Here is a 15,438-nt window from a genome sequence, read left to right on the forward strand (position 1 = left end):
AATTTATAAACAATAAAATGAATAAATATTTCTGTTTTTACACAATTAGTGGTAAATTGTGTAATGATATATGTTCATTTATGATGGTCTTTTACTAACAAAAATATTGGTAAATTAATAAAACATAAAGTACAAGACTGAAGATCACAATAGATTTTGTCCCAAAAGCTTGAGTCTCAGGGCATCATACGAGTAGTACTTATCACAACCACATGCATGGATCAGCTATCCCATTTCTTGATGGGATTCAACAAACATTTAAATGCAATAAAGTGGAATTTCCTAAACTCCATTATTACTAGACAGACATTTATTGTTCATAAAGAAACATACCGGACTGTTTTCTCTTTATTTTCATGGCTGATCTGCTTTCTCTGGCTAATGGAAAGTCTGGCACATAATTTAGTTGGCACTACAGTCATAGTAGCATATGGCTGCAAAGAGTCAGATTCCGGATACAAAAAAAATAAGCTCATGATACAGTTTAAGAGATTTAACAAATTGTCTAAAGATGTCGTGGTTATAGGTTGGGCTGAATCATCAGAGCTGGAAAGACTGCAAGCACATTTAGATTTGAGTAAAGACATACTTCAGTTTAGTTTATTTAATAACTAAAAACATAAAATAAGGGATGATATACAATGTGCAGTAAACTACAATCATCTATCAAGTTTCAACTTTCAATACCATTACTCAGAACAGAAGTCTGATTGGTTGCGGTGGGATTCCAATTTTTGTGCTTTGCATTATTAAATAAGCTTCATACTTTCCACTTCATGCATTCCTGGTTAAAGTGTATTGAATATGAACACATTTTAAAAATATTTGAGGACTGTATTCATGGTATAACCCCAGCCTGCCTGAATTTTAAGGAAGGGAGAACACTAAGGATAATTACACTGGATTAAATGAATTGGGGATTAGGTTAAACTATTTGTCTGAATCTAAATAATTTGCTTGTGAACTGAAAGTGGAAAGAGGTTTTCAGGAGCACACCTCCAGCTATACTCAGGATTAAATAAAATGGTAACAGATAAGTGATCAGACTACAACAGATCATACATAGAAATGAAGGTGGGCTCAATTTTTGTAAAAACTAATGCTCTTAGGAGGCCTCAGCAAGTGATTTAAAATGGATTTTTTAAAATGTTTTTTTTTTATTTTATTTTTTTGGAAGCAACCAACAATAAGATACAATACAGAAAAAATAAATGTTAACATATGACACTAAACATGTAAAGTGCAGATTACAGAGCATAGGAGAAGCACAGACTTATTGAGTACCGGCTAACACATATCATCACAGACAGGTATTGCTTTGACAATATCAAACACAGATGTGCATTGGTCAAAATTAAAATGTATTTTGTCACAAAAACGTATTTATTTTTTCTTATCCCCCACCTCTCCAATTTCTATAACCTTAAGGCGCTACAGTGGCTGAAAAAAACACAGCTTGTGACACTTCCTGAAGGGTTGATTGCCCGATCCCACTGGCCCCCTAAATCTCTATAGGAAACAATATTAATGCATGAGTCAGAGGAATTACCCACAACACACAATAGGATATCAGACATTAACACATCTGGAAATATGCATGATGGAGATAGAGGGGGCATCAGGAAGGACATTATTAATCCTAAAGGTATAAAATAATATAAGAGCTTTGCCATAACAAATGTTTTTTTCTAAGCATTAAAAAGCTGTACTGCTAAATGTAAGAATCTAAATACAGCTCAGTGACTAAATCATCTTGATCAAACTTTGAAAACTTGATTTCCACTGTCCCTTATTTACTTTGTTATACATTCGATCCTAAAATAGGCAACTTTCATTTTTTGTTAGATTAAAAATTGTATGACTTGTAAATCAAATTTCATAAGCAATTTGACTGCAACTGAATAAGTAAATATGTAACCAACCTACTGTGCAAAACACAGTACAGTTCCTGCTCTATGTCAGCTGGCTCCATATGCTGCTGTCTGTAAACCATGCACCCTATTTGACATGTCACACTTAAAGTCTGTTAGAGCTGAAGGTAGATTACAGACACCATATGACACAGACCTCTCGGCCAGACCTACGGAATATGAAACTTGAATTGATAGCAGTGTGAAAGATGGCGTTTTCCTAGATTATTATTCTTTCATGGCAGTCATAACATTCTTTTTGAAAATTTCTTTAGTTTTAAATATTTATAATCTAGGCATTTTTACACCACATGACATTAATTCACAAATAGTATACAGAAAAGACCTAGTATTAACATTTAAAGTGTATTACTTTCCATCTCCCTGTAAGGCAGACATACTTGATGTAGACAACTAGACATTTACAGGGATATCACCATGTACTTACATCTATAATAAAAATAATTGTTTTTAGCCATAATGCAGTAGTAAAGAAATACATACCTGTAAATTGTAACATATGCACACTTTACTGTCCATATCTCAGTGGTTTTAGTCCACTCAAATTTACCCAATCTTGTTACCTAATTATGCTATAAATGTTCAGTAGCCCTGGTACTTTCAGAAACAAATTTGTTTAGAAAGACAACAGACCGACAGATAATGTCATTACTGTATGGGAGGTCTCTGAATGAATTCTTTCACCACATAGACCTGAGTAAGATAGAAAGGATGTCACAGGATGGTTCAATGTCCTATGCAGGTATTGCTTTTAGTTAACTTATGACACGTGTGTTTTAAATTTGCATGAGCTAAGTTTTATTCTATGGTACAGTGCATATATCACTTAAAAGAGTACAAGTGTACAGCAACCTAAAAGGAAAGGCACTTCCACAAGTTAGCTCACTTTGAATAGCTGATTTCTAAATCCTATATATGGGTTATTTTAAACCACATGTTTTGCATTATCAACTAGTTGTGAAGCTAAAATAGTATTTTGTACAAACCTAGTACATACATCGCATCCCTTCATCCTGCACTTTTTTTGTAGTGTAGTAGGTAATGACAAAATATGCTAAATCAAGGCATAAATAAGTATACATTTTTAAATGGGTAAAAAGTGACAATACAAAAAAAATTCTAAACCAGAAAGAATGATTTAAAACATTGGATGGCTGCACATGAAAAGGGCTTATCAAATGGGCCCTCCTTATCATCAACAATTCAAAAACAAACAACTAAGTCTCTGAACACAACATAAACTTGCTGCAAAATACATTTTTATTATTATTATTATGATCATCATTAAAATACATCAGAAAAAAAAGTCTATAAGTAAAAAGTAAATATTTTGAGATTAAACTGCATAGCACAAATTCAGTATTTAGAATAAGTACCTTTTGAAAATCTTTGATGTTCGCCACATTAAAAGAAAATACGTGATCCTTCGCTCCAACGTAAAGTCTTCCCCGCTCTTCATCTAATACAAAAGTGTTGTAGTTTGAGCTGTTGGCCAAGCCGTTGAATGTTATTAGATTGTTGGAGTCCATCATTTCTAAAAAAAATAAACAAACTGGTTAAAATGAACGTTATAACAATGCAAAATAATTAAATAATCTATTAGTGTATATAAAAAATAATGGGTTAGATAAATACAGAAGAGAAGAAGATATGAAACATGTGTCCCTCAGTGTTGGTCACTTATCTGAAGATCTATGAAATGATCTATATGAAATTAGTATATGATCCCTGGAAAGGTGGAAAGTCCGTCAGTTTAGGATCTGATTCTTCTCTAAGTTAAAAATCACATGACTGAGAGCTACTACTTAGATATGGTTAGTATTTTTCCCCATTTATCTATCCTAGGGACATTGTTAACAAATGTTTGGGTATAGATCATTAAACTGCTTCCAAAAATAATTATTATGCATATATTGCAAAATGCATGTTCTAAAAGGGAACAGGTATGGTGGCTGCCTTGTATAGATTTCACCTGTGCATTTAGCTGTGAGTTTAGCTTTAACCTAAAAGACAACTGTAAAAAAATCAAATAATTATAAACTACTAGGGTCCTTTAAAAGAAAAACAAAAAAAAAAAACAACTGGTCAAGCATTGAAGCCCCTTACCTCATCCTAAATAAAGCTTTCTAAACAAGTATACTGGTAAGTCTTGTCTACACATGTTGACCAGTTGCCACAAAAGTTGCTTTGGACATGTTTCTATAAGCCACAAGGGTCATATGCTCCATTTGACCATGTCCCAAATGCTTATGCCCATTGGATGTCATAGCTTTAAAAGGAAATTGAACACTCAACCTTTACTTCAAAATGTGGAAAACACCATTTACTTTGATTTCACGGACCAGATACACCATTGACCATGACTTAGTAGTGTTGTCAATAGTGTAGAATATAGCAACAAATCTTAGCACTTTTTGTGTTTAAACACACAATAAATGGTTAAACTTAAAACTAAATAGATTTAAAGTAAAACCTGTTTGTGTTTTGTGTTGATCCATTACAAATAAAAAAAAATAAATCAATTACTTGTAAACTGAAAAGCATTACTTTATGTAGTAAGATTTTTAGGTATTTTTACGAATTTAGGTATAATGTTTAAGCAACAACCATTAAACTTACTCTGCTTCTTAAAAGAGGAACACACTATTAACATCTAATTTGACATAACATAATAGCACTGCACTTTTAGAAAAACTTCCTTTCCTGTCAAAAGTAGTTCTTGGGTCTACCATGATGTTAATAATTTGACATATGTAATGACTGCATTATAATGACTCCTGTTGATTCTAAAAAAACATATACCACAAAATATTCTGGATGTCTACAATATGATCTTTAAATGTATATATATTAGTAGCCTCCCAAGTACCAGACAATGGGGAAACATGATCATTGATTATATTTAAGGGTTGCTTTAGAGTAGAAAATAAGCACTGCATTCTTTACTACTTTCAGCAAACCAAGATGCAAATATAGTTCAGAAGTCTTAAAGTAGAACTCATTTAAAAATGTATGGTGCATTGATCTTGCAACAGCTTTCTGAAGGCACAGGTGACATCACCACAGGATCCTTGGATAGCTGAGGATCCTAAATTTCACAAAAAAAACTTCAGCACTGTGCATCATTATTTGGGACCATTAACTTTCCCATTATTCAGTGATGATGGCCAAAATGTTTAATATCACCTTGTTGTAGCAAAGAGATGTGATATAAAATATTAATAAAGCTAGTCTTATGCTATCTCTTTAACTTTTTCAAATGGAGAGGCTGATGACCTGAAAGAGGAGTGAACTTCACATTTTTTCATGCAAGCTCCACTTTTACATAAAACCAGTCAGAACCAAATTTCCGCTTGCAATCCATGAAGCTATTATGCATTATCTTTTGTTCGCACATCACTGGTGATTTGCAGATTCACAAATAAATGTCACCTCAAGAAAGTCCCTTTATTTTGTGAATTTAAATCTCAAGTAACCTATTTCCATATCAAAAGCAGACACTGTATTTGTGCAGGCTTAGTGGTCTTGAAGGACAATAAAATGCTTCACACTTTTTCATTCCTGCCAAACCTTTTACAGTCATAAGGACTACACTGGTTTGAAACAGGATACAGTCAATTTCCTTGATTTAATATAGGGTAATTTATAATAACAGATTTGTTTTGTGCAGAAGCAAGAAGCTGGAATACATTGCCCAATTACACAGTATTCTGTAAGGATACAATGTGGAAGTAATTAAGCTACAGTTTTTGCAATTTATGCTACATCAGTATTGCAAATAAATGTTAAGAAAACATACATTGCTGCACAGTCTTGATTGTATAAATGAGCGGAATATATCTGGTGATACAAGACATACGTTTTGACTTGAAAAGATCTTTGTTCTAATATTGTCTTGCAAGCTGACCCTTTTTGCGACCTTGGGTTTCATGCCACCTTATCTGCACATGTCACAAAGTGTTTCTGCCTTGTCATCACATATGTTTTACTTTCATCAATGTACTGCAAGCTCTACAGCGAACAAGTTCTCCACTCCAATATTGCATAGCTTGAACATGCCCTATGTTAAAGGAAAATCCTGCTATAAAAATACCTAGAGGACATTTGGATTTATATGAATATTGGAACCAGCTCCTGGTTGCAGAAAAACTTCTAGCAAGAATAAAATAATGAATGGTAAATCAGAGTTGGAAAAGGGAATATGACAGGAGGGTGTTGCCCCTGTGTTTAAAGGCTTAAACTGTGCAGCCATCATTCTTATACTTTATGAATTAGGTGATTTATTAACCTGAAACAACTTATGTCAGATATTGGACATCTAAACACAAACATGACTCCCTAAAGAACGGGAGGACCGCCCTAGAACTTGGACCTTCAAAAACTGTTCAGTGATAACAAATCCCTATACTTTTACCTTGACAGATTTTCTTAATGAGTCTATTTATTTATTTTTTTACAGTGAGGGGGTATCTTTATAATCATGGCAGACTGGCAGGACCTTTTTGAAGCAAATATATATATATATATATATATATATATATATATATATATAGAGAGAGAGAGAGAGTAATATTTATAGTACAGAACAAGTCACTATATTTACACTGCATACACACTAAATATTTCCATTCATACATCAAAAGTCTTCCATCTGCCCTTGACCGCACTTGCTCTGGTGTAAAAAATGATCTGAGTTTCAGTTCTACTCAGCGTACTAGGTGAAGGACTGGTAAAGAATATGATATGAAATTCTGGTTTTATCATCCTTATCATGTCTTTTTTAGTTACTGCACTTTGATTTTGCCCACTTGTTTAATACTTCTGTTGCCAAACCTCCCTTTTAATATTGTACCTCTACATCTACTATTCTGATCACTTGTAACATTCAAGATAAGTTGTAACATAAATATGGGAATTTGAAGACTGAAAAGAATTATGTCATTGAGGAGAGAAAGAAAAAAAAAAAATAAAAAAAAAAAAGGAGCAAGCCTAACCCTTTTAACACTCCTTGGTTATTCTTTCGACAATCACTATTACTACTACATTTCAAGCTATGCAAACATGGAGCTAAAACAGTTTATATATTTAAATATTTATAAATTTGCTTCAGAATGTGGAAACCAGGTTAAATTGTATTACGAAAGAAAGCAAATTAATATACAATGATGCTATAATATAAATCATCAGTCTTCTCAACAATCTAAATTTAATGGATGTAATGTTCCTTTGCCTTAGCAATGGCAGCTGCCAGATTTCTATTCTAATTGAAGCTGCGGTCACATGACACCACAGTCCTCATATTTCCATTTTATCTGTTTACCTCTGGAATGGTTTTTCTTTGGGTGCCCATATCGGTGTCTGGGTCATGTGGATACGTGGTATGGGGTGTTCAGTCAACAAGAGGGGACAATTGGGAACTGACTGGTGGGTTTTAAAACCCATCTCTAGGCAAAACCCATCTACTGCCTACATCCATCTCCCACCACTCTCTAACATCTCTTGCATTATTCCTTACCTTGTGAAAAAAAGACATACTCCCCTTTATCTGTAGTCCACATTACATAACAGAGCCCTTTTCACCCAACAGCCAGTTCCCTAAGGTCCCCTCTTGGTGACAAAAAATGTACTGGACATACAATACCAAGGGTTCACATCACACAGGCAGTGGTATGGACACCAAAGGAAGAACAACCCCAGAGAAAACAGAGAAAAGATGAGGGCTGTAGTGTCATGTGACCTTAGCTTTAGTTAGGCGGTCAGGGAAAGGTGGGAAAGCGGTTAGATCCTGGTATATCCTGGAAATCCGGTTAAGGATAGCAAGGATTTAACTGTTGAAGCAACATTGCTTAAATAATTGTAAATTTAAATAAAAGTTTACCAGGGAGGTATACAATAAAAATAAACAAATATATATAAAAAAAAACATTAGCAGCTTCCACCAATTTATTGGGTTTCAATATGCTGTATTTTACCTAATACAATTGACAGGTAAAAAAACATTATTTTGCAATGTCAAAAGAGCTGTTACATACACCATATTGTCTTGCAAAAAACACATCTTCCAGTTTACTCCAAAGCTACCTTATTTCATCGGGTGCTGCATTTAAATTAAAAGAAATTGAGTTATAAAATTGTTACATGCCGTTAACTACTTTAAAGCTTAGCAAAAAAAAGCTGAGGTCAACAATTTTTCATTGTGCCCTTAAGAGTCATAAACCACTTTTATATGAGGTCTTCATTATTTTCCATGGGGGAAAACTTTTTGGAGTGGACATTTGTTTTCTATTAGCGGTCTGCTTCCAAAAAGTCAAACATCAAAGACAGGCCCGTAAGAATTAGAAATGTAGCATGAAATGCTAATACATACCCTAAATGTTGTTGTTATAAAAGGTCTAATTAGGCCTTAGACAAAACAAAACAAGTAGAGAACAATAACTCTAAATAACGAGAACAGAAGCTGTTCTTTCACAAGGCACCTGACAATAGTGAAAGGCAATAATCTGGTATAGCTTTCAGGAAAAGGACAATTAACTAACTTGTTTGAACTATTATAAGGGATTATACATTGTTAGGATTGTGTCAAGAAGTACAATTGACATCAGAGTAACAAATATTGTTAAATAAAAAAAAATCTATTTATCTCACAATGAAGCACAATATATTTTATATATTTTTTAAACAAAACAAGTAACTGTGTTGTCCTACAACATTGAATGCAAACTATGTATAAATGTTTAAAGAAAACTGGGGTATAATAAGCTTTATTTTAACAATATCATAACCATTTGACTGGGGCCCACCAAGCATTTTTTTCACATTATATAGTTTTATTACCCATTAATCTTGCCAGTAAACCCTGCCATTAAAGGACACTGAAAAATAAAGGACCAACAACCAAAGCAATGTGTTATAGTGGTGCTTCAAAAACAAAAACTGCTATTGGTTCTAATGGCAGACTGCAGCCTTATTATTATTTTAAATTACACAGTATTTAGCGCCATCATATCACGCAGCGAAGTCAATAGTCATGTCACTAACTGTCCCTCAAAGGAGCTCACAATCTAATGACGGTATCCCTACCATAGTCATATAGCATTAGTGTAGTCTAAGGTCAGTTTTTTTGAGGGGAAGCCAACTAACATTACTGCATGTTTTTGGAATGTGGGAGGAAATCGGAGTACCCGGAGCAAACCCACGCAGACACGGGGAGAATCTGCAAACTCCATGCAGATAATGCCCTGGCCGAAATTCGAACCTGGGACCTAGCGCTGCAAAGGCAAGAGTGCTACCTCTGAGCCACTGTGCTGTCCACAAAAATGCAATTTTAATTTTTTGCCCATTGTTCAACTTTTTTAGTATACTTTTTGTAAAAGAAACCTGGAGTGTATCATTGCTGGCCAGTTTCTCTAAAACTGTTTATTGCCTATCATGCAAATCACATATAGACTTGATTTTTTCCTAAGAGCCATGCAACAAACATTTCTAAAGCAAAGACAACCCCCTTATCTCCCACGATAGGCTTTATTTTATATTAAAAGAGGAGCTCTCATGCTTACAAAATTGACCATGGAGGGTTGTACCTTAGCAGTGACGAACTGAATAAACTCTGCATTAAAAGATGGGATTGATTGGCCAAGTGGTCTTTCCATTTCCTATTAATATTTGCATATTTGTGGCAAAAATAACCCATTAACCAATATGTAATACCAAGATTACATATTGTACATAACGAGAATCCCAACAGTGGTCAGGCAAATATGTGGGGAGGCTGGTTGAATTATTTCCTATGCTATCAGCACATCATAAATTTCCCAAGGAAAAGAACAATAAAGTACAGTATACAAGTATGTCTCTGTTGTAGCTTCTAGTAATTAAGCTGCATGCTGATAAGAGAAGGTAGACAATATATCAAACAGTGAGGGTAGGCTTTCATTTTCTGTCCTTCCTTTCTTTTTCATCTCTCTAGCACAACATTAATTACAATACAGCTGCTTCTTAGGGCGTCATTCCAGCTTCCTTTCAAGAGGATGCAAAGCAGAGACCCCTCTGACGTCTTACTTTAAGACAGAAATCTATCACACAGACACCAACACCCTTCCCCTCCTGAAGTCTGAGATAAATATAATTTACTCCACCCTCTGGGAACATTTGCATGTTTATTTTAGCCACAAAACCAATCTGGTACCAGCTTTTAGATTTGATTTTTTTCTCACTGTTTTATGTATAGTGTATGCACGTTTCAGTTGGTGGCACACACGGGCACATTTATTACTTTTGTGCTACCTGAATAAAGAGCCATAAGAGAATACAAGAGCCATATTTTGAGAAAAGGAAAATCCCATATTCATCTTGAAACACTACAACTTTGGCACCCCACCATTTTTATTTTATAACTGATGTAACTAGTAGTGGCTTACCACATAGGTTACCACATTAGAATTCCAATATTGGTAATTTATTGCCCATTGTGATAAATACATCTCAATGATAACCTCAAATGTCTTCACTCCTTACAGTAAACATGCCAACAGAATAATGCTTTAGTATTTTTTTTTCTTTATACTTTTTTGCATCTCATTGTTACTGATCTCCTTCCGCCTTTCAAGTGGTCACTTCTTGTCTACAAATATACTCTCTAGTGATGGCTGCAGGGGTTTTCTCAGGACAAGTCTCCTAATGATGATACCAGAGGACCATACATGCCCAAAGTCCACGAGTGTACCACTTCTAATAGGCTGCCCTAATGCAAAACATATTATTAAACCACAATAGGTTGATAAAAGCATCATAATAACAAAATAATAATAATAATAATAATAATAATAAAGCATTAACCACCCCTAAATCAGCCAAGTTTCTGAATTTTTGTGGTGAATTTGCATATTGACAAATGTATGCAGTTTTAATGACTATATCACTAAAAACATACACTATTATTTTGCTTTTTATTTCAGTTATCCTATAACAAAAGTCAGAACGTGCAGTAATGGATTACTTTAGATGAGGTCTTCACATATATTTTGTTTTGTAACATTTGGGCTAGGGCCAATAGTACAACTATTTTATTTCCCTGACTAGACTAATATAAATTACTATAAACATAAATGATTTCCCTGTTCCTTAGACTCAGCTGCTATGCCATTTTTTAGGCCTCCTGGCATGTAACGTTTGATGTTCATTTATTAAAATGCCAATTAATGGTTTCCAACAGTAGGAATTCCACTAATTTTTACAATATGGCCAAAAGTCTGTTTTGTAATTGAGGAGATGCCAAGTGCTTCATGCCTAGAATTTGTTAATTGAAACAAATTATGGGGTTTTTCATTCTTCACAAAAGAACAAAATTGCTTGGAAAATATATAATGTAATTTGCCCGCTGTGATGACTAATGTCACAGCTTTTAATCTGAAATCAAATCTAGTTTATCTTGTTTTTTTTTCCCCCACAGACATACAGCAGTTACAGAAAAGAAAAGTATCATAATGTGAAATAATGTGATGCAGATTTAAGTCGGAGAAGTTTGTTATACAGCTAAAACATGTTTTCCAAAATTAACAATCATATTAACATTACGTCTCTATTTACAGATGAGGTAGCTGAAGCAGATGGCTTTCCTATCAGCAACAATTCACAGAACCGCTTGAATTATTATTTTACATTCCTTGGATATTTTATCTCACGAGAATTCTTACACCAAAATATCTTATTCCAAAAAATATTTGTGTATATGTGTCATAATTTTTAATCTTCATTTTGGCTTCTTTTTTTATTTTCCACAACAGACTCCTGGACAGTAATTCACACACAGTCATCTCCAGCCAAAAGGTAGTGATATTTAAAGAAACAAAAGCTCTGTATTAACCTTTGTTAACCTTTGGAGTAAAATAATACATTTATGTAAATGTAGTAAATTCAGTAAATCTGGGGGGTATCATTATAAAAAAGTTCTAAAATGTTAAAATAAGAAAATAATGCAGCATAACAAAAATATTGCTATGCTTTTAATAATTTGGAGGATTGGGTTTATTTTAAAGCTAAATTAAATTTGGATCAGGCAGGGCTTTATAGCAGAAAGGGACAGGCAGCGTCCCTTCTGCATTACGCATTCTTAACTGCTTGATGGCTTCGCAAAACGGTCAAGATCACTAAGCTGCACATGAACAACTCAGCGTTGGTTACCAGAATACCCAACAATCCCGGATCCCCCTGTAGTTGCCGTAACTTATGTCATCCTGGTGTGGCTAATCAAAAAGGCTGAAGATCACAACAAAGAAGAGAAAAAGGAAGAAGATGGCAGCATGGAATGGGCGAGGTTTTTTTGACGAGATTTAGTTCTATTTTAAAGCTGACAAACTGAGACAAATTTTTATCAAATTGTGGGTAGAGATGAGCAGTGTATTTCTGTGAATATCAGATGCTTTGAAAAATTCCTGTATTTTTGTGTTCTACCTGTTTTGCTCAGCTTCCATACCTTGTCCAAAATCTTGGGTTAAAGATGACCCCCCCCCCCCCCCACTTCCTTACACATCCAATTCTTTTGCTATATTAGTCATTTTTTGACTACATTTTTTTAGTTTGTCCAACAACTTTGTATATTTAGTGCTATAAATACATAAATTAGTCCCAAGCACCATATTATTGGACAACAAAAGCCTGATTGGATGCTATGAGTTGTTCCATTCAACACATCATCATTACTACTTGATTGAATCAGACTAGCTACAGACAGGCAAATATCTCTCCATACAATGAGCAGGGAGACATCTGTGCAGTATCTGTAGCATCAGGACCCACTGCTATTTCTTTGTCAATGTTTAAAAGTTAATGCCTTTCTTACCTCTTCTCACTCTTTGAGAGAAGGGAGGATCAGCCAAGTTTGCAGATGTTGGAAACTCTCTGGGAGCAATAACGAACACTTCTGACAAAAAGGTTACCCTATAAATGGCCTGATCCTTGCTTGAGTGATGCATCATGTTTCGGCTGGATCAGTCAGTTTATAGCCAGTCTAAGCATAACTCTGGATACTACCCCAGATTTTACTGTTATGTCTGGCTGCATTGTCAGTGCAAAGCTTACCTGCTGAAGCTGGATTTTCAGCCATTGTACAATAAAAAAAACAGTCAACTTTTATCATTTGTCTAACATTGCTACAAAGCAACAGGACATAATTTGTTACAGGCATTGCCTAAAGCATGCAAAAGAATAGGATCTCAAATATAAAAGAGCATCTGGTCTTGGTGAGTTCTGTTTACAACATAGTGGCAAATTAATGAAATCTATTTACCTCTTTCCAATTCAATGATTCTTCTAAACAACATACCCAAATATATGACAGCAGTAAGAAACATTTGATGCAAACTGTTACCAATTTCCTTCATCATTGTCTAATTAAAAAACAAAGGCTTGTATCCATATCAAAGGTTTAGTAAAGAAATTGGGTAAAAGTTAATGTTTTCCATATAAACGAACAGAAAATACACTATTGTAGCACAAAAATTTAGGAGACTTAAAAGAGGTTTTTAGCTCCTCAGTGATGGAGATCCATCTGTGTTGATCTTACGAAGGGTCATTCAAGATTTGCATCTGATCACAGCATTCAACCGCAGATTCAACCATGCTTTCAACCACTCTTCTTTATTTAAATGGGAATAGTTGGGAACCATTTGGTGCACACATTTCTTTGCAGCTGAAGTAGATTGCAGTGTGATTGCAGAAGTAGCTTCTGGCTGTGTGGTTGGAAAAACTGCATCTCAAATGCAACATTGTAAATACACAAATCCTTCAAATAATATTCTTGGGGCTACCCTAAAACTGTACAACCATTTGCACCTTCCCCTTCCTGTTCTATACCAGGCCTCATACCTTTCCTCAAGATCTCCCTTCCTATTGTGTGTTAATTCCCCACCTCCTAGACTGTAAGCTCTACGGGGCAGGGTCCTCTCCTCCTGTGTCACTGTTTGTACTTGTTGGACATTTTGCAACCCTTATTTAATGTACAGCGCTGTGTAATATGTTGGCGCTATATAAATCCTGTTTATTAATAATAATAATATTATTTGATGGTGGTCCTAGGTTGAGTAATACGGTCTCGTCTAAAATGTGGAAGGTTGTTAAGAGGCTGATGAGAGGATCCGGAAACCCTAATAATAGGGAGACTACAGAATATCTTTCCCCTGACTCTTAATAAAAATGAATACAGGAGAAAAAAAGCTCACAAACACTGCAGAAATATCAAACTGAAAAAAATATTGGACACATATGCAACAATTTTTAAAAATACTATTTATTTATGTACAGAGAAGGAAGTCCACAGTAATAATTTCATCCAGAAATGTAAATCCATGTTAATCTTCTCATCCTGCTGACAGGACAATCTAAACTCATTGCATTTCTGTCGCTAAATCACAGAATGCCTGCAGAGCAGTAACAGCACAGGGAATCCTTGTATATTTGCATGGGAATCCCTGTGGTATTTTTGCTGAATCACACTAGACGATGTGATTGACAATGGATTTACTTTTGGGGACATTGGGATAATGCAAATTCCGTTGGGTGCAAATATTCATCAAATTACAAATTTAAGTCAAACCTAATCTGAACTGACGGACAAATTTGAAGTGCAGCATCCATGGTTTACTTTTTATAAATCACACGGTTATCATTTCGCTGGAGGTAGAGTTAATTATTTGTGCAGAAATAAGACTCAATCTCCCTTGATGTACTCATACAATGGAACAGACTACATAATAGTTTGCTTGTTAATTTTTTCCTATTGGAATATCCTTAACAGAACTCATATCTTCAAATGTCTTTTCAACTCTTACTCAGTAACCACATGCTATTAATTACATTATATGAAAGACTCCAAGAAATTATCTGGTCTTAAATATTTTCATTGTGACCTTTGATGATCAAATTTCAACTTTTTTCCTAATGAGCATTTCAGTAAATGATGGAAAATGCCTGGAAAATGTGCAATAAATGATGTTAATGCAGAAATGTGCTTAACATTTTCATAGTATTATTCTTCTTATTTTTTTTATTTACTACATTCACTCAACTATTGTGTTGCTGGACATTTTTCTAGTGTTCTGGTGCTTGCCTGATAAAATTATGTTTAAAAGCAAATCTTTCTTTGTGTATTAAGCATGGGGGATTCTTATAACAGGCAATCAACTCATTCTCCACAACAGGCAGTGCTGGCAGTGACTTGGGGCCTTGCTGTCCTGGTATAGATCCTTTAAGAATTTAAATTAAATAAGGTTCTAATTCTCCACAGTTTTAAGACTACACTTTGTTACAAAATTTATAGTTGGATACTTAAAAAAACATTTTATTATCTCTTTCTATAGTGTTACAAGTTGCGATCAATACTACAAGTACATTACCAAAGTGCTGAAATCCCCTTTTTTATGGAACTACGTATGCCTAGCACTTGACATAACCACCCCTTTAAGACTTATTTCACACGGTTTAGCTTATGGTTCATTTTGGTTTAACATGACTG

The 15,438-nt window shown here is 34.5% G+C and overlaps 1 protein-coding gene across 1 annotated transcript in view; it reads right to left on the reverse strand.

The window, feature by feature from the left end:
- The window catches only part of SEMA3A (semaphorin 3A), a 135,715-nt gene that overhangs the window by 88,345 nt on the left and 31,932 nt on the right, over window positions 1–15,438 (reverse strand). The window contains exon 2 of the mRNA XM_072399051.1: window positions 3,308–3,465. Within this exon, the coding sequence (XP_072255152.1) occupies window positions 3,308–3,465 (158 nt within the window). The remainder of the gene's footprint in view (window positions 1–3,307; window positions 3,466–15,438) is intronic.

This window comes from Pyxicephalus adspersus, chromosome 2 (genome assembly GCF_032062135.1).
Source record: "Pyxicephalus adspersus chromosome 2, UCB_Pads_2.0, whole genome shotgun sequence".
NCBI classification, from domain to species: domain Eukaryota; kingdom Metazoa; phylum Chordata; class Amphibia; order Anura; family Pyxicephalidae; genus Pyxicephalus; species Pyxicephalus adspersus.